The sequence below is a fragment of the Aythya ferina genome (assembly GCF_964211825.1).
Source record: "Aythya ferina genome assembly, chromosome: 25".
In the NCBI taxonomy this organism is placed as follows: Eukaryota; Metazoa; Chordata; class Aves; order Anseriformes; family Anatidae; genus Aythya; species Aythya ferina.
The window spans coordinates 634432-658053 of NC_140323.1; the positions used below are offsets into that span (position 1 = coordinate 634432).

Genomic DNA, 23622 nt, shown 5'->3' on the forward strand with positions numbered 1-23622 from the left:
TGCTCATAATGATGGGGAAATGCCCGTCGAGGCGATGTGTCTGGTGGGCTTGGTGAGACCTCCCTGGCCCCTGCGTAGCACAGCGGCAGGCCCGTGCCTTGCGGGAGGCAGCGCTGAGGCTTGTGTTAGTTCAGTGGACCAGGCACGGGGCACCCACGCTTGGCAGGATCAAGCCCAAGTGTACAGGAATGTGCTGCAAAATGTAAATGCATTTACTCACTCACAAGCTAGGAAAACCGATTTTTTTAAAAAAAAAAAAAAAGCTAAAAAAATAAAAGGAAGCATTTGGGCACTCCTATTGCTAGTGAGGCTGTACAGAACAGGCAAAATGAGTGTAACGAGCTGGGGAATTATTTATTCTGAAACGTTTAGTTTTCACAAAAATTTTAAGCCTTTTTGTGGGCTTCTCTCTGGTATTGGTGAACATCCCACAACCGCCGTTACCGACGTGAAGCTGTTCTGTAGCGGACTGGTAGCACCAGAGGCCTTGGCAGAAGGGAGCGATGCTCCCTCGTGCCGAAACGCTCCCTGCAGAACGCCCCCGACCTGCAGGCCTGAGGAAATGCCGAGCACTTACTGGCGGGCTGGACTGAACTTTGGGTTTGAGTTTACACGTCACTTTCTAAGAATCCTCTCTCCGGATCAGCTTTTCTGCTCGTCTCTTATGTGTGCAACAACCTGGTACTTGAAACGAATACTTGACCCGCTGCCCTGCGCCCGCACAAGGCCCGAGGCGAGGCGCCGGGAGGCAGAGCGAGCGCTTTCCAGGCTTGGCTCTCCGAGTCTATTTTGGTGGACAAAGAGATGCCAAAGCAGCAGTTTGAGGCCTGGAAAATGTAAGATTTTTTATTTTTTTTCTGTTCTATTTTGTGCTTCCTATAACGTAGTTAGAGACGAGAGCGTCATTTTTCGAATATGGGCCAAAAAGAGGCGAAGGCGGAGAGGGAGGGCAGCTCCCGACTGCTTTAATACTTGATATACCACGCTTCGTACAGGGTAAATACTGAGCAGTTTGCAATGGGAGTAATAGACGGACCCTTCCTTTTAAAGGCACTGTTGTAACTTTACTTTTGAAGTGGACTTCACCAGCCTTTCTCTCCAGGCAGAGCCCTGTAATTCGAATAATTGAAGTCCGATGGAATTGGACTTGTGAGTGTGCCAAACTGCTGGAGCAATACTTGTAAGCGGCAGGTTCTCTACAAGACCAGCTCTATGTAGCCAAAACAGGGCAATCGTTGAAACCACCTCTGATGCATTTTCAAGAATAGCAGCGATGTCATGGTTCTACTGTAATGTAAGAAAGTTCGGTTGCAAAGTCTGGAAACCTTGTTCTCTGTTGGTCTGAAACCTCAGTCCTGCAATAGTGGGCTCAGGCTCGTGTGGTGCGTTGGCTTTTTGGTTTTTATTAACAGCAGTTGTTTGGTGGGATGGAATGTTCTTGCTAAAACAGTTTCCATTGTTTCATGTCTTCTACACCAATATATATATGGTGTATATATTAAACTGTGTAAAATTGTACTTTGTATATATAACTGTACAATATGGAGGTACATCCTTTTTTTTTTTTTTTTTTCCTTCCTTTTGGTACAGTATTGTACAGTATTAGGAGTATATGTGTTGGAAGTGTTAAATCCATATTGGGGCTACAAAATGTATCCATTGTCATTAGCAATAGTTTTGGAGAAATAAATGTTTTGGGTATGGTGGAAATACTGACCTATGGGCGCCAGTAAATGATGTACGGCGTGCGAGTGAGCGTGTGTCCGAGTGGGAGCGGGGATGAGCATCGCCTGCGTGCGCCTTCCCTGCAGCCCCCCCAGCCCGGGGCTTTGCATGGTCTGCGACGTGGCTCTGGTAAGTGAGGAAGAATCTGCAGGATCCAGCAGTCCATGTCACCGTTCATAGCACTGAATCAAGTGGGCGAGGAGCCTTGCCGTTACCGGAGCCCAAAGCGCACCCCAGTAACACCAGTGCTGGGGATGCTGGGCGCAGTTCTGCAGCCGAGGGGGGCTCCCTTCTGCCACGAGGGATGGGTGTGGGTGGTGTCTGCAGCCCCTGGCTCCCAAGGCTCCTTCCTTCCCCAGAGGTGGGCACCTCTGCTTGCCGGGGGGCAGCCAGGGAACGTTTGTGTGCTTCCAGCCCTGCTCCTCTTCGGCCCCCACACACCTCGTAACAGGATTCAGCAGAGCATGAACTTGCCTTGCAATGACCTGATTGCAAAATGCTTAATCTTCCTCATTTTCCTGGAGAGGACGGGCCTCAAACCCTCTCTGGGAAAGAGGATTTAAAATCGAGATTAGGGATTGGGTCACCGACATTATTACCGTTTTTTCCCCCCATCTCCGCTTTTCAGTGTGCCTTTTTCAGAACACGGCCCGGAAACTGTGTCAGGGGCTTGTAATTTTGGATTCCCTTTGTTTAGGTTTGAGGGGATTAATTAATTACAGCCCTGCTGATGCTGAATCCAGATGTGCCGTGCTGGAGGTGGGCTGGGGCCGCCGAGCCCCCCACTCCCCGGGATGCAGCAGCGGGGCCGGGGGCAGCTGCTCGCCCTGTGCCCCCCACCCGGGCATCTCCAGCCGCAAGCCCCCCACTTTTTGGGGCTGTTCAGGGCCACCCGTGAGGCTCCAGGATCAGTCCCCTGGTTGATACCGGATCGGGAGGGAGGAGCCCCCTCCCTGAGCCCCCTTTGATTTTTGATTCCCAGGGGATGCAGGGGGCAGGCTGGGGGGTGTGTGTGTGTGCATTTTTGGCCTTTTTTTTTTTTTTTAATAACCACGAGCTGGGAAGCGGAGCTGCCATAGGGGCAAATGACTGTGGTTCTCCAGCAGCGCAGAGGAGGATGCTGTAACCCCTTGCCCCCTTTCTATCGTCTCCTTTCCCCCCACCTTTAGCCCCAGAAGGGGGAGCGGGGTCGGGGCTGCAGCTGCGGGGAGGGCGCGGCTCCCCCCGACCCCCCCCGGCCGCGGGGCCGGAGCCGTGCGGGGGCTGCAGCATCGGTGGGGCTCTGCTGCCCCCGCCTGGAGCAGACGCTGATGGCGCAAACCCTTCCTCCTGAGCTCTCTCCCTGCTCAAACCCTTCCTCCCGAGCTCCCTCCCTGCTCGAATCCCTCCTTCCCAACTCCCTTCCTGCGAGCAGCCTTGCTGCACAACCGCCAATAATCCTTTTGGGGCGTTATAAAGCATTTTGGTTATTTCCTGCCTGCCTTTACCCACCGCCAGCCCAGCTCTGCTCACTGTCGGTGAAAGCTGAACCCACGCGTACGGGTCAGAAAGCCGAGAGAACACCTTGGGGGGGGGGGGTGGGTTGTGGCCTCAACGCCTCCCTTTCGGTTTCTTTTTGCAGCGAGGAGCTGAGTCCCGCGAGGGGTGGGAGCAGGCGAGGGGCGCGGGGTGCCCGTGGGCAGCTCGGGGAGAAATTTCGGCATTTCCCTCGGCGGGTTTCACTTCGCCTCTCCCTGGCCTTAACGGCTCCCATCCGCGCGGTTTGGGTGCAGGCCTGAGATGTGAAACGAGCTGCGGTTTTTATCTGCGTGGGGAAAGGTCTCTGAAATGTCCCCAGCCCGTCGCAAACAAGGCTGGAAACGACTTCGAGAAGTCGTCCGTCCCTTTCTCTTCCCGTTAGCGGAGCTGCAGCGAGGTGGCTTTGCTCTCGGCGCCGCGGTGCCTCGCTTCTGTGGCTGCCGTGACCGCCACCAGGCCCCGCTGGCTCAGCACCGCGCCGTGCTCTGTCGGGCAGCCCCTCACGTGGCCGGGAAACGAAGCTCGGCCGTAATTAGCGAGCGAGTTAGGCACGGAGTTGGTGTGCAGGGCAGTGAAGCGTCGCATCCTCTCCTTGTGTGCATCTCGTGCTCGCAGACTCAAACACAGATGCAGGCTCCGTTCTGCCAGGAGAGCTCCTAGACACGGCCCTGTGAGCCCAAAGAAATTCCTGAGGGACCCAGGAAGAAATTCAGGAGGGACCCGGGCTGCTGGCGCTGAGGCTGGGCAAGGCGAGGTGGGGGCACTGCAAGGCAGAAAGTGAGCAGGGGAAGCGAGCTGGGTGTGCAGGCAACGGGAGGGTGCCCTGAGCACCCCACATCCTGCACCCTGCACCCCTCAGCCAGCAGCTTCAGGCCTGGGCTGTGCCCCCTGTGCCCTCCCCGCCGCCTTTTTCCCCATCAGAGCCAGGATCTGAGCATCTGGGGCTGGTTCTGGCCCCTCTCTGGGGATGCCAGGTGCTGCTGCTGCATGACCAAGCCCCCATGCATGTGGGGACGGTGACGCTGAGCCCTGCCACGGCCTCCCTTGGTTTTCCCTGCTAAGATGAGAAGTCCTTGATGTCCTTGATCGCTGAAATACGGTGAGAGCAATGCCGAAGGTGCAGCTTGGGAGCAGCCGGGGCTGGGGAATGCCCCAAAATCTCCCCTCTGCCCTTTGCTTGCTGCCGACAGCCGCTGGCAGTGTTTGCAGGCGCTGGGGCCGGGCCGGATCTGGTGCTTCACACACATGGGGGAAGGGTTTGCGGCTGGGGAGGGCGGCAGCCTTGTTTGCTCTGTCTGCACCTGCTTCCTCTCGCCTTCTCTGCGCTTCTTTGGGGCAGCTTCACCTGGGGCAGGCTCAAAGGCAGGGGACGGGGAGCTGCTGAGCGCCGCGGTGATGGCACAGCCGGGAGCCAGCTGGGCCTGGGGTCTGCAGGAACACCCCCAGGGAACAGGAGGGTCTGGGGTGAATGAACGTGGTTGCAGGGATCATTCTGTGCTCCCGGGGTGTGTGGGCACTGCTGGAGCCATGCAGCAGCCCCTGCGGTGTGGCTCAGCTGCCGGGAGCATGCTGGGCTTGCACAAGCAGCGAGGTTTTGGGGCATGGCCGGAGGAGCTGAGCCATCCTGGCAGCTGGCTGTGGGAAGCCTCTGGGACCTGTGACTTCTGTAAAGCAGCTCCTGGAGATGGACAGGTCACAATAAATCCATCTCCTCCTGGAGCTATGGAGAAGACTTGGTAAAAACACGACTGCTGCAGGCTTCTCTGCTCTGGAGAAGCCCCTGGTGGGGCTCTGAGCACCCGGTGGCTCCATAAGCAGAGCAGTGCCAGCAGCCCGCCCTGAGCACACCCCCATGTGCAATGCTGCAGCCTGCCCCGGGGCAGCAAGGGCCAGCAGTGAGCACACAGCACCAAACGGGCACGGCAGGGCCATGCCTGGGAGCCTGGCACTGCTGATGGAGGCCAAACACAGCCCCCGGGCACTCATCCTGCTCTGCCTCTGCCTCCCCTCTGCCCACCCTGGGCAGGGCTGGGTGCTGGCCGGTGCCCAGTGCTGTTTGCCTTCAGCAGAGGCTGTCCCAGCCCGGGCCTGGGGACGGCTGCAACACTGGGAATTTTTTTCTCGAGCAGGAAGCTGAAGCATTTCCTCCTCCAGCCGCAGCTGATTCTCGCAGAGCGAGTTTTGCAATCCCATAGGTTTCTATTCTCGCAGCGGGGAGGTGCCTCCCTCCACCTTGCAGCTCTGTTTGCTTGTGTGTTGTGTGTGTTTTTTGTGTTTTTTGCTTTTTTTTTTTTTTTTTTTTCTTTTTGCATCTGTCAGTGTTTTGGTGCTGGCCCCGACAGGTCCCGGCGGCCGGGTGGTTTTGGGCAGAGCCAACGGCGTCCTCCCTGCCTCTCATGCGCAGCCCTTGGCGCAGAGCGGCGCCGGCGAGGTAGGAGGCTGGGAGCTGCTTGCCGGGGCCATGCTGTGCCGTCAGTGTCCCCGGGCACTGCCAGGAGCAGACGGACGGACAGCCAGGCAGACAAACGGCCGGGCACGTGGTGGTGGGGCCGGGCAGGGGGATGCGAGCAGCCGCCAGGGTGACCTCTGTGCTTCCCCGCAGCGGCGGTGCAGGCGATGCAGAGCACCCCCAACTACCTCTGGAGCACGGACGATCTTCTGGGCCAGGGCGCCACGGCCTCCGTCTACAAAGCTCGCAACAAGGTGAGGAGGTGCCAGGGAGGGTTAGAAGGGGGTGGTGGATGCCCCAAAACCACGGTGCCCCCATGCCCCAGCCCTCCTGCCCCGCAGCACGGGGATGCTCCGCTTGCCCTCGCCCTGCCATGAGCCACAGCTGCCGGCAGTGCTGGGGCTGTTTGGGTTTTATTTTCATTTTTTTTCCCTTGGTTGCTTCCCCCAGCAGAGTTCTGTGGGGTGAGGGCCGCTTTTAGGGCTCACTGGGGCTCACAGTGCGGGTGCTCCCTGCATCGAGGTGGAGCTGCTCTGGGGAATGCCCAGAGGTTTTGAAAACCCCATCCGTGGCGATTTGCATACATCATGCAAACACTTGCCAGGGCTGGAACAGAGACTTTCAGCCCCACTGGCCTTTGAAGTTTATTAAGCAAGCTGCCTCTGCGGGGCTCAGGGCTGGGAGGATGCTTTGAAAACAGCCCTGTCCTGCAGAGAGCAGGTGGGGGCCTGTGACAGCAGCATAAACATGCTCCCACCGAGCACATGGGCTTCAGAGGCAGGAAGCAAACAGAGCCGAGCGATATCTCTGGCTTTTGCAATGCAGACAGCAAAGGCTGAGGAAGCCTGTTCAGAAAGCAAGCTCTGTTGTGAGCACAGTTTGCATCCAGAGCGGGCTGAGAGAGCAGTGCTGGAGCTAACGTTGCTGTTCGGGGCACAGGCAGGGTGATGCTCCATTTCCTTTTTCTCCTTTTCCTCCTTTCCCAGAAATCAGGGGAGCTGGTCGCTGTGAAGGTCTTCAACAATGCCAGCTACCTCCGCCCGCAGGAGGTGCAGATGAGGGAGTTCGAGATGCTGAGGAAGCTGAACCATAAAAACATCGTCAGGTTATTTGCCGTGGAGGAGACGGTAAGCGGGGCCACAGCTCAGAAACCACGGTGCCGGCAGTGCCGGGATGGGGCAGCCGCCCGCGGCCTCACCGCCGCTCCCTGCTGCAGGGCAGCAGCAAGCAGAAGGTGCTGGTGATGGAGTACTGCTCGAGTGGCAGCTTGCTCAACGTCCTCGAGGACCCAGCGAACGCCTTCGGCTTGGCCGAGCCCGAGTTCCTCATCGTGCTGCAGTGCGTGGGTGAGCGGGGGCTGCATGCGGCCCCGTCCCTGTCCCCATCCCCGTCCCCATTCCTGGGGCTCTGGGACAGGCTGGGACCACCCGGTGCTGGGGTTGTGGGCGTTTAGGGCAGCCTGTACGCTCAGAGATAGCACCTGGGGCAGGTTGGGTCGGTGAGTGCTGCTCTGGGGGAAACCCAAAAATCTCCTTGCCCAGCAGCAATGGGACTGGGCTGTGCTTCCCCACGTGCTCGCTCCTCGGCTCCATTTCCCCAAAGTCACGCTGGTTCCCATGAACGCACAGCCAGCCCTGGGGCCTGTCCCCGCTCTGGTCCTTCTTTTACCCCTGCATTCACCCAAAGCTCGCTTGAGTAGAGAGCCCCAGGCCCACGCTTCCCTCCTGCTCCCAGTGGCGGGGATGAACCACCTGCGCGAGAACGGCGTGGTGCACAGGGACATCAAACCCGGCAACATCATGCGGCTGGTGGGCGAAGACGGGCAGAGCATCTACAAGCTGACGGATTTTGGGGCTGCCCGAGAGCTGGAAGATGACGAAAAGTTTGTGTCCGTCTACGGGACCGAGGAGTATCTCGTGAGTAGGGCACGGGGACGGTCTGGTGGCCACGGGGTGTCCTGTGGGGTCCCAGTCCCCATCCCTCCAACAGCGGGGCGACACGGGGAGAAGCAGTGACCTACAGAGCCCCAAGTCAAAGGGGCTACGAGTTTCAAAGAGAGGGGCTCAGCATTTTGCTTGCAGCCCCCCGGGCCACGTTTTCCTTTGGGGTCGCAGCAGAAGAGCCCCAAAGGAGCAGTTTTAAATGCCCCAGGGCAGCGCCGCTCTCTGCTTCACCCCTCCAGCACCCGGACATGTACGAGCGAGCCGTCCTGCGCAAGCCGCAGCAGAAGGCCTACGGCGTCACCGTCGACCTGTGGAGCATCGGCGTCACCTTCTACCATGCTGCCACCGGCAGCCTGCCCTTCGTCCCCTTCGGGGGACCCCGCAGGAACAAGGAAACCATGTGGGTACCGGGAGGCTCGGCGGCTGGGGGCTGCAGGACGAGCTGGTGGCGGCTCGGTGCCTGCCTGCAGCACCCTCTGACTGCAGGGTGGCTCAGCCCCATAAAACCCAGAGAGCCTGGAAATGTAGCTCGTGGCTGGCTGCGTGCTGTCTGCGGTGTGGGGAGCGTACACAGCATGGTGGGGGGCTGTGTCCATTTGTCCTGCTTACCCTCCAAATGTTTATTCAGGTGCTAAACAGTTGAAGAAGTTAGGGGTAATGTTCGTGTGAAACTTTTTGACTGCTTCTTGAGCTATTCTCTATCTCCGTGTTGTGTTTTCTTTTTGTAAATTGTGCCCTCCCCAGCCCGCTCACACGCTCTCCTTTCCCTCTTTGCTGCACCCGAGGGCCGTGGTGCCCAGACGGGTGTCTCCCGGCTCCTTTCACCGAGGACAAACCGAGCCGTTTCCTCCCCCCAGGTACAAAATCACCACCGAGAAGCCCCCCGGGGCCATCGCGGGCGTGCAGAGGCAGGAGAACGGGAGCATCGAGTGGAGCTACGAGCTGCCTGTCACCTGCCAGCTCTCGGCGTGAGTGTCCCCAGTGGCACTGCAGGTCCCGCGTCCTGGGCCCACTCCCTGTGGGGCTGCAGCTGCACCCTGCCCCTGCCGAGACCCCCCCATGGCCTGTGGTTACAGCAATATGCACAAAACCTCTCCTCGTTCTCCTCTTGCTGCCGCAGGGGGCTGAAGGACCAGCTCATACCCATCCTGGCCAATATCCTGGAGGCGGATCAGGAGAAGTGCTGGGGGTTCGATCAGTTTTTTGCAGAAACCAACGACATTCTGCACAGGATCGTGGTCGACGTCTTCTCCCTGCAGCAGGCTTCCTCGCATCGCATCTACATCCACCCCTACAACACGTAAGGAGCCCCTGGGAGAGGCCGGCTGAATTTGGGAATTGAGCTCCGGAGGGGCCCCGCTGGCCTCTGCGCAGTTTTGCCACGAGGAGATGCCGGCAGCCTGCTAAAGCAATGGAAACCTGAACGCAAACCTCACGGCTCATTCTCCATCCTTTCATATATTTTTTTTTAATTTTCAGTACCAGCAAGTTTTTAGACGCTGTCTTCAAACAAACGAGCATAGCTCCCCACCATCAGGAATATTTTTATGAAGGTCACCCGTACGAGCTGGATCCCAACCTGCAGGCCCACAGCTTCTGCAGAACCGCGCGGCACAGCCCGCTGACCCTGCTGAGCTCCGCCGAGCAGCCAGAAGAGGTGGTGGGAGTGAGATACAGAGACCGTGAGTACCCGCGGCAGGGACGGGGTGGGCAGCATCAGAGGGGTTTGCTTAAAGGATCGTCCTGATGGAGTCCAAGGCAGAGCAGGAGGTGGCAGAGCAATGGGGCTGGGGCAGGACTGGAAGGTTTCAGGGTCAGTTCCCCCAAAGATGTTCCTGTGTGTGCTCTGTGGCAGCTCGTGCCTTCACCCCCGTTCCCAAAATATCTCGGAGAGCTGCGCTAAGCCTCGAGCATTGCAGCTGCTCCCGTTCCTGACACCCTGAGCAGCTCAGGGGCTTGTAGGGCTGGCAGGAGCCGTCCCTGCCGGTATCCCCCAAAGCCCCCTGGCTGACTGCTCTCCATCTCTCCAGCGGCGCTCGACTTCCCAAAGTTTGTCCCCAAGGTGGACGTCGTGGCCGACTGCAGCACCGCCAAGGTAGGTGGGGATGGCCACGGGGAGCCTGGCAGCGGGGACACAGCCACCAGCACCGTCCCTTTCACAGAATCACAGAATCGTAGGGGCTGGAAGGGACCCCGAGAGATCATCGGGTCCAACCCCTTTGCCTTGCAGAGTGCGGTGGGCGCCGTGCACCAGACGCTGCGGATCGCCCAGGCGCTGCGGCGCTGCCAGGAGCTGGTGGCCAGGGGCCTGCACTGGGTGATGTGAGTGCCGGGGCCGCCCGTCCCTCCCCGTTTCACCGGGAGATTTGTGTTAAGGGTTGAAACGCTCGGGGTTTTCCAGCCTCTGCAGGCAGTGGGGGCACTGGGAGGGAGCACAGCGTCCCCATGCAAGGGACGCAGGTGCCAGGTTGGGAGGGGGCTACACCCGGATGGGGGCTCAGTGTCTGAGGATGTTTCTGCCCCCGTTTGCTGCTTTTGGGTCACCTTTTTCAGGCTGAGGAAAACATCATCATCATCATCTTCATTATTAAAACCTTCATGGTGCATTTTCACCATCTTCTGCATTCCCCTGGGGCAGGAGCTCTTTGTGCCGTACCTGTGCAGTGCCCACCGACCAGCACCCTCCCAGCACCCTCCCACCCATCCCAGCCCCTTCCAGTGCCCCCAGCCCCTCATTCTCCTACAAGCAGCCCGGGGGAGCCACAAGCTGAGCCCTGGCACTGCCGGGGCAGGCAGAAAACAGGACAAGCCGTTTTCTCTCGTGGCAGTGGGAACCTGAAATCGGAGTGCTCGAGGGTTTTGGAGCAGAGGAGAGGGGTGAACACGGTGCTCACCAGCCTGCAGCTGCTGGAGGTGAAGACCCGCGGGCTGTAAGTGCAGGGGTGGCTCTGCCGGCTGGGTGCTGGGTGCTGGGTGCTGGGAGCAGGGGCAGGCAGGACCCACAAAGGTGCCAGGGCAGCAGGCTGGGGAGGCTCCGATGCTGCTGCCGTCATCCCAATATCACAGCTCAGCTATGGGGTCTCCAAGGTGCCTGAATAATCAGGAATAAATTCCAGGAGTGAGCTGGCAGCTGGAGCACAAGAGGCTTTTTTTGCTTCTTGTGCAGACTGTGTGGGAAGTGAGCCGCCGTGGCTGCTTCTCCCTCTTTGCTTCAGCTTTTAATTGTCAGGGTCTGGTTTTGTGTGAGCCCAGGAGGAGTCCTTGGGCTCTGGCTCCTGCTTGGGGTATTTGGGCTGTTGCAGCCCACGACCACAGAGTAAGCACGAGGAGGAGGCAGACAGGGCAGGGGGGGAACTGTGCCCGGGTGCTGTGCTCCCCATCAGCCAGCGTACGGCCGGCTCACATAAAATCAGACATTTTGGAACAAATGGGACACCACGGGGTGAGTTTTTACCGATCAGAGCTTTGCATCTCATGGCTCTGGTTGGGTGCCTGAGCTGGGATTTATTGCCTGAGCTGACCACTGCCCCGCTCCCCCAGGGAGGTGTTTCTGTGCCCAGGTGATGGTTTATTCATTTCCACCCCTGAATACTGAGGAAGGTTCCTTGTCCTCAGGTACGAGGCTCTTCCCGGAGGCAGCGGGCTGCCGGCTCTGAAGGACTTGGCGGTGGTGAAGAGCCGGCTGCAGAGGGTGAGCAGCGAGGCAGGGGCTGGGAGCACCCATGGGTGCAGGCGGCGCTGGCAGGAGCCGGCCCCCACCTCCCTTCCTCACCTGCAGGTTGTGGAGGAGCTTTCCCAGTGCTCCCACAGCATCTACGACTTCCAGGGGGCACTGGATGGCATTTTGTCCGAGCTGGTGCAGCACAGGCAACAGGCGCACGAAGACAAAAGGTTTGCAGAGCGGCTCTACCAAAACCCCCGGGAAGGTTTTGCTGGTTTGGGTTTGATTTTGGGGCCAAGCTGGGTAGCCGGGGGCGGGTACCCCATCTCCTAGCCTTCCTCCTGTGGCCTCACGCCTCCTTCCCTGTCCTTGTTTCACAGCATCCAGCAGCTCGAGTGCTGCCTGGAGAAGATGCAGCTCATACACAAGCAGTTCAGGAAGGCCAGGAATTGTCCGCGTGAGTCCTGGGGTGCACTGGGGGGCGTCCCTGCACTGACCTGGGGGAAAAACAAATTATTTCCCTGCTGGTTTCTGTCCCGTGCCAGTAATCCCGGGGAATGAAGCCCTGAAAAGCCTCCCCAGTGATCTGGGCATGGTGAAATTGCCCGTTTATTGGGTTAGGAGCACAAAAACACGTGGAGCTGGCTCCAGCAGGTGACCCGTGTCTTTCCTCCCCCAGGGCTGGGCTACAACGAGGAGCAGATTCACAAGCTGGACAAGTGAGCAGCACCCCCTCCCCTTCTGGCCCCAAAGCATTGCCAGGCGGACACTTGGCATTTCCGAGAGCATCGCACGGGGATGCAAAACGTTCCCGGGGCAAAGAGCCCTGCGGGGAACAAGAACATTTCAGGCCGGCTGCTGCCGCTCTGCTCGCTCAGTCTGGGGCTCGTTTATCCCCTGAAATGGTCCTTTAGGATGTGTCCATTTATGGGGAAGTGCTTCCCTACCTGCCTGGCTTTCAGCGGTGCCACAGTGCCTGTGGGGCTTTTCTATCTGTAAAAATTCTCCTTTCATTTTCCATTGAAAGAGGGGAATTGAAATCTCTTCTTTGTCCTGCTTCGGTTTCATTTTCTTGGCACCACCGCTTGTCCAGTCCCTCTCCCCCCCCTTCAGGAGCCAGCTTCAGTCCTGCTGCTGTGTAACCTGGGCTTTTCATTTTCGTGCCTTTCAGGAAATAACATCTGCTCCCTTCCCCCCTTGCCTCTCCTGCTTTCAGGGTGAATTTGGGGCATTTGGCCAGGAAGGTTCTGCTGATTTTCCAGGACGAGTGCGTGCGGCAGTACCAGGACGTCCTGGCCCTGCACAGCAGCTGGATGAGGTACCAGCACGCGGGGTCTGGGGATCCTGGCCTGGCACAGCCCCGTGGGACATGGGGTGGGCGAGAGGGTGGGCAAGGGGGGCTCCAGCAGCAGCGAGGGCTTCAGACCTCAGAGAAGCTCCGTGTGCCTTCTGTGTATCCGCTCCTTATCCCGTACCCGGCTCTTGTAAGGCTGAAGCCAGCCCTGCCCAACGTGAACTTGCAGCTCCCCTTGATGCCGCCGGATTCCCTCCTCGGAGGTTATTTTATCAGGCCAAGATTCCTGCTGAGACAAAGGGATCTGCCTGTTAGGAGAGGTGTTACGCTAAGCGGTGTTTGGGGAATGAAGCAAAGGGCAAGTTAAGCTGCAGCGATTGAGCACAATCCGCTGCCTATTACAGCGAGAAGGAGCGGGCTGGGGGGAGGCGCTCAGAAGGGGGGGATGTCGCAGGAATTGGATTTTTATTGCAAGGTTGCCTGTAGAGCAGATCATCCATTCGCACGGGCTGTACGTGTAGGTGAGAGAAAGATTTTCTACAGTGCCTTAGGATCGAACTGTGCCTCTGACCTGGTCCCAATTTCCGGCATGGAGCATTGCACTGGATTTAGTGCTGGGGGGATTTTTAGGCCAGGGATTTGTCCGAGATGCCCAAAGGTCCCCAGGGGCAGCGGGCAGTTCCCCTGCGCCCTCCCCTCTCCAGCCTCAGCGGGCGAAGCTGGGGGTTTCTCTCTGCAAACCCTCACCACGGTGAGGTTTTGTTTTGGGGGCAGAAATTATTACCCACAGTGGGGGCTCACCTCCTGCCACATCCCCTCACGCTGCTCTTAAATCTCCCCTCGGCTTCGGGGGCAGCTTTGTCCCAGGATGAAATCTGTCCCCAAAGCACGAGCCCCGTCCGTGCCCAAGCAGGGCTTCTGCTTTTACTCAGAGGAGGGAGAGAAGCTGCTGCTTGTTTTCCTGCAGTATTTTTGCATCTGTTTTTTCTGTCCTTAGGCAGGACGCATCATGAGTCACAACTGGATATTTAAAAATTGTTTTTACTTGAGTTGTAATTGCCTTATTTTGGGTTTCTTCCTGCTGGCAGCGAGGGTTTGTGGTGCGGTGGCTGTTTTCTGGGGACCAGAGGTGGACCATTCACCTTAAATATTCTTCCTTTTTTTTTTTTTTTAAAAGGCCAAAACAACCTTTTTTTTATACTAAGCTGTGTCACTGCTGAAGCACCTGCTGGCTGTGTGGCCCCATTGCCCCAGAGCTGGCAGGATCAGGGGATCAGCCCCAAAACCTAAAGGGGTTCCCATGGGCTGGAGCCTGGGCACGGTGGGCTGAGGGGGGAATTTTCTGACCTTTATGGGCTTCAGGTGTGAAAGGAGAGCCCACGGGTGGGGTACAAAACCTGGCACCCACCTTGACTAGGAGCTCAGTCCTCTGCAGGGGACAGAGGAGGCAGAAGCGGTGCTCTGGAGCTGGCCCTGTGTAAGCCACGCTTCCCCTAATTAGCTTGCTGTCGGTGCTGTTTGGATGGCCTTGCCTGCAGTCCCCACACCGTGGTGAATCTTTCCCTTGGGATTTTAACGCTGAGCCAGCTTGGTTCGCAGAAAGCGATGCAAAATTAAAAAAACAAAACAAACTAAAAAAAAACACACTGATAATCTCAATTGCTGACAAACACTGACTGGAGTTTTTACCATCATTTTTCCTTTCTAGGAAGGTGTGTGAGACAAAAAAGCATCTGAAGAGGCTCAGCCACCGCATCGGCACCTGCGGCGTGGAGGCGATGGAGTGCCAGGAGTGCCTGCAGCACGTAGGTCCCCGCGCTGCCGCCCTGCTCGGGAGGGAAGCACCGGGCGCGTTTCAACAACTTGCTGCAGATTTGTGGAGTTACGCTTGGAGTTTTGGGAGTTTGCTTTGCTCCACTGAGCAGAACAAGGGTTGGGTGAACCTTTGGCTGTGGCACTGAGTCCAAAACTGACGGCATGGCACTGGGGAGTTTGTGCTCAGCAGGCAGGAAACGGCAGCGGTAGAAGAGCCGACGTGTCACCTCCAGCTGTCACGGTGGATTATCTGACACCTTGGGGCACAGCCACCGGCCGATGCCCTTTGGTTAGGTCATTCTGCCTCTCCTGACGAGGTGGTGTGCTGGGTGTGACCATACAGGTGTCATTTCCCCAGGTGTTTGGTCACCCTCTGGTCCCTCAGCTAAGCAGGGTGCCCACGGGGAGGCTGCACGCACACAGCACCCGCGGGTGAGGCCACAGCTCGCTGGGTGCTGGAGCTGCCAAATGTCTCCATCTCTGCAGGCGTTGGACACCTTTTCCCAGATGGCCTTGACGGAGAAACGGAGCCCGGCCCTGGTCCCCCCGGTGCCTTCCCCCATCCCCCTGAGCCAGGCCCGCCGGGAGATGGCTTTCCAGTGAGTGTTTGGAAGGGGGCTCATGGACAGCCTGGTGCCATGGGGACAGTGCCACCGCCTGCTGCTCGTCCTCTGTGGGACAGCACCAGGGCTCTGGCTTCGGCTCTGCAGGGCTGGTGTGGGGCTGGGGCTGCCCGGTGTCATCCCAGCTCAGTGCCCGTGGTTTGGGGCATCCCTGCTGCTCAGCCACCGCTTCTGCTTCTCCGGCGGGCAGGGGTCTCCGGGCAGCCCCCGTGTAAGCCCCTCGCTGTGTGTCTGGCAGGATGCAGGAGCTGCTGGAGCAGATGAAGTCAGTGTCATGCGACCTCCAGTTCAACAACAGCATCATCGAGCGGTGAGTGGGGTGCATCCTGCCCCGGGGGTGAGGACGGGTGGCGATGGGTGCTGGGGGTGCTGCCTGTGGGCTGGGGGACGAGCACCCCGGTGCCGTGATGGGGACGGCTGAGCCCGGCGCCGAGTACGACCACAGCCCCTGGCACGGCTCCTCCAGCAGCACCACGTCTGCATCATCATCTGGCAGCAGGAGAGGGTTTATCTTTCTTGGAAATTGAAGCATGAGCTACTGCACAAGCTATGCAATGCCTGCCGCCCTCCTTCCAGCCCTTCCCCGCACTGCTCAGTGCTGGCAGCTGCTGGCTGCCGTGCAGAAGCCGATGCTTTCTGCTCCTGGACAGACCTCCCTGCAGAATCCCACTGCTGGCAGCCCCTCCTTGGGTTTCTTCCTCTTTAAACTTGTTTTTGAGGGTCTCAATGCAAACCAGCACTATGGATATCCATACCAAAACCTCAAAGAGCTTCAGATTGGATTTTGAAAGAAAAAACGAAATAAGGGTTTCACCCCAGCTTGGCTTCTATAGGACCAAGCGTGCTGTTGCAGCAAATCCACCATGAATAAAAGAGGGGACAAGGGGAGGTCTGGCTTGCTTACGGCACGAAGAGCTCACAGCAGCAGACGCAGGAACGAGCCCAGCCACCAGTGCCCAGCCCATGCCGTGGTTTGGGACTGCACCAGCCCAGCCCAGCCCTCCCCAGCCAAATCCTCTGATTTTGTTCCCGCAGGCTGAGCGGGGCTGCTCCCACTCCCGGCCTCTGAGGACGCGGCGGATTTGCAGGTGCTGAAGCAAAGCGCTGCTGGCAGCGGGGAGCACACACACACCGCGGGTCCAGCGCTGTGCTCGAGTCGGGTGCCCGTGTCTGAGGAGCTGCTCCCAGTCCTACCTCTCTGCTCTGGCACTTTGCACGGTTCTCCAGTGAAAACTTGATGGAAAGTTGGCGCAGCGCGAGGGTTTTTCCTTTTGAAAAGTGCTTGAAGGACTTCCACGGTTCTCTAGCTTCTCTGAACCACGATGTCGGGTGATAAAGAGGCTAGAAATGATCTCCTGCCCGTTTAGGGATTACCACCCCTGTTAACATTCCTGTGCTCATGGGTGCCTCGCGGGCTGGGGCAGAGCCCAGGGCAGGGGGATGCTGCACCCCATGGAGGAGAGGCCGGGGCCGGCCCAGGACGGCTCCAGCGCTGCCCGCGGGGGGCTCGGGGCACAGCCACCGTCCCTGCCCGCCCTCCTCCTGCCTCCCCTCCCGGCCTTGTGCCCAGCTCAGCCCCGTCCCGGGCTGCGGATGGCAGCAGGCGCAGGAAGCTGGGGGAGGTTTCTCTGTTTTGGTGCCTTTCTATAAATGTAACTGAGATCAGTGTTTATGGACGTGTCTGTGTGTGTGTCTGTGCCGCATCCAAACAGCCCTCACTGGAATGTCTCCAACCTCACCTGGGGGGTTAGTGAACGCCGAGGCAAAATCTCAGGCAAGGCAAGTCCCCTGAGAGAAAGCAGGCACGTTTCTTTGGGGTGAAAGACAACAAGAAATCCTAAACGTCCACCTCATTAATAAATACGGGGTGAAAATGTGCGTTCATCTGAGGAGGTGACGACAGCCTGGGTGGCAGGGCTGCAGCAGGGATGGGGACAGGGTGGAGATGGGGACCAGGGGACCAAGGCAGGCAACCTCTGGGCTTGCTGGGGTTGTCTGAAGCTGCTCTGGGAAGGATGCAAGCAGGAAGCTCTCCTTTTATGCCCCAGGGGAGTGGCAGGGATGGGGAGCTCATTACTCCCACCTCATTGACAGCCAGGAAGAGCCCGGAACGGTGAGGATGGGCCCTGCTGCTCTGCATCAGGGCTGCACCCAGTCCTTTGTTGGGGAATGCATTATGCTCCAAATTTCCTCCTGTTTTCTGACCTTGGGTGTTACGAGAAGCCGTAATCCTCTGGTTATCAGCTGAGTCAGCTGCTCGCCTGCAGCTCAGTGATAGGGGAAGCCCGGGTTTTCGGAACTGCGAGCGTGTGATGGTATCAAGGCGCTCTTTGTGGGAAGCATCGGGTGTGCCACCCCCTTTGTCCACCTCTTCCTGCCCATCCCCAGGGTGATTTATGGCTTGTGACACATCCCACAGCCCGTGGTGCTGCAGGGAGCCCAGGATAGGTGACAGGAAAGTGCCTGGGCTGCAGGGAAGCCAGGCAGGGTGGCACCCGTGTCCCAGCACAGGGGATGGGGTCAGTGAGGCTCCGAGGCAGCTTTTACACCCAGGGGGCTCCTGGCAGAGAGCAGGCAGAGTTCCCCAGCTCTTCCCACCCCTTGCAGACACACCGAGGGCATGCACACACACACACATTACTGTCCTGGGCTCCCTGGAGAGTCACAGCACCCTGGGAAGGGTCTGCATGAACAGGGTGTGGGCTGGCAGCCGGTGTCCCCCCTGTGCTCCTGCATCTGCGAGGTGGTGGCTGTGCTGCTGAAAGAGGATTTAGGACAGGTTTGGATTCACTCCTGTCCCTGCACAATGCCCATGGCCGTGTGTTTGCCAGGTCACCACCACTGGCTGCTGGTGCTCGGGGAGGTCAGAGCCGGGGTTTGGGCAGCGCCAGCACCAGCAGAGCCCGGGGCGGCTCCGTGCAGCTCCCGGTGGTGCCGCTGGAAGCAGAGGCTGAGCCTTTGCCTGGGCAAGCAAACGCGTCTGACTCAGCCACGGCGGGGATGCTCAGCGTGCCTGCCCGAACCTGTCCCTCAGCAGGGAACGAAACACCCAGATCTTCCCTTCACCCTTCCTCCAGTTCCCTTCCCGGCACGTTTTCTGGAGGTGACACGCGTTGGCTCAGCCAAAAGCCTTCAGCCAAGTCCGGGCCTGCCGGGCTGCTCTGCTCCCTGGGCTCCTGCGAGTCCCTGAGCTCGTCCCCAGCCCCGGGACCTCAGATCTCAGCCAGCAGCTGGGGGGCAGAGCGGCACCACGGAGAGGCAGGGGGCTGCCCGGTGTGGGGCAATCCTTGGACTGACCATGGCAAAAATTTCCAGCCCCTACTGGGATACGTGTGGTGGTGGCACCAGGTCAGCTGAGCGTCTGACCTGGAACACATCTGGCTCTAGCAAGAAGGGATTTATGTCTTGGCACAGAAAAAAAAAAAAATAAATAAATAAATAAATAAAATAAAATAAAATAAAATAAAATAAAATAAAATAAAATAAAATAAAAATTACTAAGCCCTTGTCATTCTTAAACTGCCCTAACACAGCAGCTGCAAAGGGGACTCCCAGAATCAAGGCTGACTCCTTCAGTTTTAAGCACTTGTTAGTGACTGCTTATGGCACAAGTCTTTTGTAACTCAGAGCCAGTGTTTTGATCCATCCTTCAAATCGAAATCTTTCAAAAGCACTTCAGTATCTTTGGCTCATCTTGTCCTCGGGAATTCATGAGGATGTCAGATTGAGCTTCCCAAGCGCAGCCCAGCACCGTGCTCACCGCAGCCGTCCCTTCACCTGGCCGCTCTCACACAGCCCAGAGGGGCACAGCCCTGGTTCTGCCCCAGCTTCGTGTTTCAAACCAACGCGACTGAGCACAGCAGAGAAGGGATGTGCTGGTGGTTCGACAGCTAACCCAAAGCCTGGGTGATGCATGTCCTGCGCGGCCCAGGGTATCCGGAGGGCTTGGCAAACCAGACACGGCTCTCCTTGGCACCGCAGGGCTGGAGCCTGCTCAGATCCACTCCAGAAATTGGCCATAATATTTTCCTTTTCACTTCTCCCACAACCACAAAAGCCTCAGCTGGGAGAGATAATTGCTTCGGCTCGCAGCCCTCAGCGGCGCTCCAGAGCCCTGCTGGCGTTGCAGTGGGGAAGGGGAATTCGCTCCAGCTGCCGGGGCCGTGCAATCACACAGAATCACAGAATTTCTAGGTTGGAAGAGACCTCAAGATCATCGAGTCCAACCTCTGACCTAACGCTAACAGTCCCCACTAAACCATATCCCTAAGCTCTACGCTGTGTGGCTGCACCCAGGTTTTAGTGACCGTATGTAAAGCAGCACCTTAGGCGTGCTCCTACTGCTGCTGGGGGGGGCAAACCTGGGGCTGGGGGTGCTGCCGGGGCTGGGGATGCTGCTGGGGATGGGGATGCTGCTGCTGCCCCCCAGCTCTGTGCTGAGGGCTGCTCGCCCCGGCTGCAGCACCAGGACCGGGGGTGCTGTGCGCTGCCCCCAGCCAGCATCGGGCCCGCGGGGAGCCGCGTCCCGTGGGGAGGGGTCTCGGGAGAGCGTGGGGGGGGTCCCACGGGGAAGGTTCCTGCTGGGAGAACCCCCCCGGGGGTAGGGGGAGCCCTTTCCGTGGGGGGCGCAAGGGCTTAGGGAGGGGTCCGGAGGGTGGCTATGGGGGCAGCCGTCCCGGGGGGGGTTCCCCGTGGGAATCCCACGGCGGCCGCTCCCACGCCGCCCCCCCCGGCCCTGTCTCCTCCCCGGGGCCGGGCCAAGGCGCCTGCGCTGCCCTGTGCCGGGAGCCCGTGGCGTGGCCGTGGGGTTGCGAGCTTTTGGGGCCGGGGGGGGGTGGGTGTTTGGAGCCGTGCCCCCCTCCCGGCACCATGCGGCGGCCGTCGGGCCCCGCTCCCAGCGCCCCGGAGCCGGGGGGCGGCCGGGTGCCGGGGAGCCCCGGCGGGGCGAGGGGGGCGCGGCGGTTGAGGCGGCGCGGGGGGGTCCCGCGGCTGCTGCCCGATGTGCGCAGCATCTTCCCGGCCCCCGGGGAGCCCCCGGACAGCGGCCACGGTCACGGCCACCGCTTCGTGCCCCGCGCCCTGCGCCGCGGCTGGTGCGACCTGTGCGGAGCCGCCGTGCGGGAGCGCGCCCTGCGCTGCGACTGTGAGTGCTGAACCCCCCCCCTGCTGAACCCCCCCCGCTGCCCAATGCACCCCGCTGCCCACCCCTGCTGTCCCCTGCACCCTGCTGTCCCCCCTCTTCCGTTGTCCCCTGCACCCTGCTGCCCCCCGCACGCCTGCCCAGGGGCTCCATCCGTCCTTACCCTTCTCTCCTCGTGCCCAAATTCACCGCCCCGCTCCCCTGCCTGCTCCCACCCGCGCCCCCCTGCGAGACCTCCCCGGGACCCCCGCCAGAGGTGATGGGCTGCGGGAAGCAGAGCTTTTTGGGGAAAACGGGGGTTAGCTGCTCCTTGCCAGGGCTGTGAAGGGCTCGGTGTTCTTCCTGGGCAGCAGATCTCCTCCTCGGTTAGTGGAAAGGGTTTTGTGTCCGTAATGCTGTATGGTGGGGTGTAAATCCCTCCAGGAATAGAAGGCTTTTCAGGCAGCTTGCTTTGCCCTGACTCCTGGATGAGAGCCATCTCAGGGTCGCTGAGACGTTTGCTGTGCCCATCTGGCACGTGTCACCTTTGTGCCGTGTCCTGCGGGGAGGTCACCACTTCTGCCGGGTGGGATGGGGGCTCCCAGCCACCAAACGGGGTGGCCCGGCTGGGTTTGGGGCTGCTCTCAGGCCACGGGGCACACGCACACCCTGAATGTCCTTGCTGCAGCCCTGCAGTGTCCCAGGGAGAGGGAACGAGGGGGCTGAGGCAGGGGAGGTTTGGGCAACTCCCCTCACTGATAACTTGGGGGCAGCAGATTGCTCCAGACACGAGGGACACTGGTGCCATAAATCAACTCTAAGTACCAAAAAAGTTGCATCTGGTGCCAAGTTCTTCCAGGGAAAGTGCCCTGACCCCAGAACTACCAGTGTATGTCAGTGGGGGGCTTCTCCTGCCCGAGCTATGTGCCCAGCTCGAAGGGATGGGTTCGGTGCAGCAAAGAGCCCTTCAGAGCTGGTTTATCTCAGCAAGGGCTGAGCACCAGCAGTGCAGGGAGCAAAACGGGCAGGCTTAGTCACACTTGCATCAGCAGGGATGTGAGCAAGGAAAAGTCATGGTGGCAAAAGCTCTCTGGGTAGAGCAGCAGCTGGGGTTAGGTGCTGTGTGTCTTCAGGTAACTGAGGAAAAATCAGTTTTTGTGTTGTTTGGGTCAAGCTTTTACTTCTCCATCGTGCAAATGTCACTGATCGCTGCTATATGACAAGCACCGCTACTGGAACATGAGGAATGCCGATGTATTTCTGGTGCAATTAATCTTGGTAATGAATCCATTTGTCCTTCCTCTGTTGCTGGCTGGCAGTAGAAATTAATAAGGAAATTTGCTCCGGCACCGTGGGTGTGGGAACGGCTGGGGCTGGAGCTGGTGAAGCAGCCCGAAGTGGAACCACTCGCTGGCTGGAGGCTTCTTCTGGGGCTGGGGCTGGTGCAGTGACTGCGATATGCTGGTTGGGGTCAGCTGCACCCTGTGATTTTTGGCAGGAGTTGGTGATGCCAATGCCATTCACCCCAGGTCTGTGCACGTAGCATCACCTGTACTCCATCAGGGGTATGTGGGACCAGGGTGCCCTTGGTGTCGGCATGGGTGTCAGGTTGCTGGTGGTTATTTGGGGCAAAGCAATGAGCTGGACCCCCTGTGCAGCTCTGGAGGAGGCTTCATTGCTTATTTTCTTGCTCATTTGGGGGACTGTGCCAGGCTCATGCTGTGACACCAGCCTCACTGGGGCAGTTAGTGCCACGCTCAGCCCCTTCTGGTCCTTACACTTGGCTCTCCTGGAGTTAGGAACTGATGAAATGTTTCTAGCAGGGATTTGCGTGGTGTGGTGTGAGCAGGGCTCGTACACATGCCTCCTGGTGCCATTTGGAAATGAAGGGCAGTCGGGAGGTGGCTGCACCATATGGCTGTGCTGCATCGCGTTAAGGTCTTAGCACGGGCTGCTGGTAATTACATGGAGCCCAGACAGCTCAGTGACAGGGGTGTGCTGGGGCTGGTGAGCTTGTTCAGTGCAGTGTTAGTTGAATTATTTTTAAGGGGGTGATGTAGATGCGTTTTGCCAGTGGTACCTTTGCTTTCTGCCTGCCCTTCCTGATTGACTCCCTGGAAGAGCTGTAAGGGCTGGTGTGTTCCCTGGGGCTGGGAGCTCGCCCGCTGCACCCCAGCAAATGTGTGATGAACGTGCTGAAAGGATGAGCCTGGCTTTATTTGAAGTAAAACAAATGTTGTTGGGCTCCTGTCCTTCACCAGGCATCCTGCACAAGCTGTCATGGGGCTCGCACATGTGGTGAGGCTCGGGGGGCCTGGTGGTTGTTCTGAAAATCCCAATCTGAAATATTAATCCCCAGCACTTTGTGGTGCTGTGAGCACTATAAATAGATGTTTTGAGCGACTTCTCTCACAGGACTTTTTTTCCTAGTTATATTGAAACCAATCTTAAATAACTATTTCCCTTTTCAGTTCCGTGGATAATTATCCAGGCTGTGGGAGTAGTTCTGCCTCTGAAATTCCCCCAACAGCCAAGCAGCGTTGCTGGGAAGGAGGGAAACTTCAGTGGAAATGCTCGGAACATCTTCTGTGCTGGCTGTCCTCCCAGCAGTGGCTCCTTTTACAAATGCCCGAGAGCTGCAGAAGGGGAGTGCTTGCTTCCGTGGTAAATCTTTCTTCTGGTGCAGGGTTGCTGCTTGTTTGCTTTCGGCTTGTAGCCTGAGGATGCACGGGGTTGTGTTTGTGCAGTTCTGACCTATTTGTATCTACATCAGATCTGGTGGTCTTGAGTGAAAGGTTGGGGCTGCGTCTCCTCCTCCCTCCCACCTGCTCCATGTCCCCTCCAGCCATTTCCCTGGCTCTGCTCTGAGCAGCTCTCGGTGCAGCCTCAAAATTGCCTTTTCCTGAGAGCACTTCACTGCATTTCCATGCCAGCTCACCCCGAGGCGGCCCGGTTCTTCCTGCAGGATGCTCCCGTCCTTGCTGTACGGGTGTTGCAGGTGCTGACTGTGAAATTCCTGCTCCTGGAACTGCAGCTGCTAGCAAAACCCGAGGACAGACCCATCCCAGTGCTCGTCCCTTCGCCTTTTTCCACCATCTGCTCTGCTCTGGGCTCTCACCCCCGGCCTTCACCGGCCTCGTGTCTGTGCTGGCAGGGCTGTGCCGCGGCCTCTGCTGCGGGCAGCTCGGGGTGTGAGTTACTGCTCACATATTTCCTGGGCTGTGTTTATCAAGTCCCGTGGAACTGTTTCCTTGGCCCGGGTGGGTTAAGCCGGGCGTGTCGCTCACATTTGGAGTGACCGCAGCCACCTCTGGGTGTTTGCTCTCGTGGTTTGTGGGGAGCTGGGGGGGCCCAGCAGGGCCTGGCTGGAGCTCGATGCCCTCCTGGCCCGACAGGATGGAGCTCGTACCTCTGATGTCCAGGATGTTACCCACATAGGAGGCTGTTGGCCAAAGGGCTTTTTGTAAGAAAACCA

At 58.7% G+C, this 23622-nt stretch overlaps 2 protein-coding genes across 5 annotated transcripts in view; both read left to right on the top strand.

Moving 5' to 3' along the window:
• The first annotated feature begins 3838 nt into the window (after positions 1 to 3838).
• Positions 3839 to 16700, top strand: IKBKE (inhibitor of nuclear factor kappa B kinase subunit epsilon). Of its 4 annotated transcripts, none has more exons than XM_084497711.1 (22): positions 3839 to 4020; positions 4165 to 4669; positions 5846 to 5946; positions 6679 to 6819; positions 6909 to 7038; positions 7427 to 7608; positions 7875 to 8035; positions 8493 to 8603; positions 8756 to 8935; positions 9115 to 9317; positions 9666 to 9730; positions 9866 to 9957; positions 10464 to 10565; positions 11251 to 11326; positions 11414 to 11526; positions 11677 to 11753; positions 11976 to 12015; positions 12513 to 12614; positions 14299 to 14395; positions 14892 to 15004; positions 15267 to 15338; positions 16064 to 16700. In XM_084497711.1, exons 2-22 carry the CDS (start codon positions 4489 to 4491, stop codon positions 16095 to 16097), a joined length of 2373 nt encoding a protein of 790 aa, XP_084353837.1. In that variant the 5' UTR covers positions 3839 to 4020; positions 4165 to 4488; the 3' UTR covers positions 16098 to 16700. The 4 variants fall into 4 exon arrangements, with proteins under 4 accessions (XP_084353837.1, XP_084353838.1, XP_084353839.1 ...); XM_084497712.1 differs by having other exon boundaries at positions 3841 to 3997; XM_084497713.1 differs by lacking the exons at positions 3839 to 4020; positions 4165 to 4669 and adding an exon at positions 4690 to 5674.
• A 3182-nt stretch (positions 16701 to 19882) lies between these two features.
• RASSF5 (Ras association domain family member 5) overlaps positions 19883 to 23622 on the top strand; it is a 28523-nt gene continuing 24783 nt past the window's right edge. The window contains exon 1 of the mRNA XM_084497630.1: positions 19883 to 20171. Coding sequence (XP_084353756.1) covers positions 19898 to 20171 — 274 coding nt within the window. The 5' untranslated portion in view covers positions 19883 to 19897. The remainder of the gene's footprint in view (positions 20172 to 23622) is intronic.

Excerpts from the sequence above, each read along its gene's own strand:
- IKBKE (XM_084497711.1), top strand. The coding sequence starts at position 4,489 with ATGGGGGAAGGGTTTGCGGCTGGGGAGGGCGGCAGCCTTGTTTGCTCT. Across the intron at positions 11,327-11,413 it reads TGAAGAGCCGGCTGCAGAGG|GTTGTGGAGGAGCTTTCCCA; the intron begins GTGAGCAGCGAG and ends CCTCACCTGCAG. Across the intron at positions 12,615-14,298 it reads CTGCACAGCAGCTGGATGAG|GAAGGTGTGTGAGACAAAAA; the intron begins GTACCAGCACGC and ends TTTCCTTTCTAG.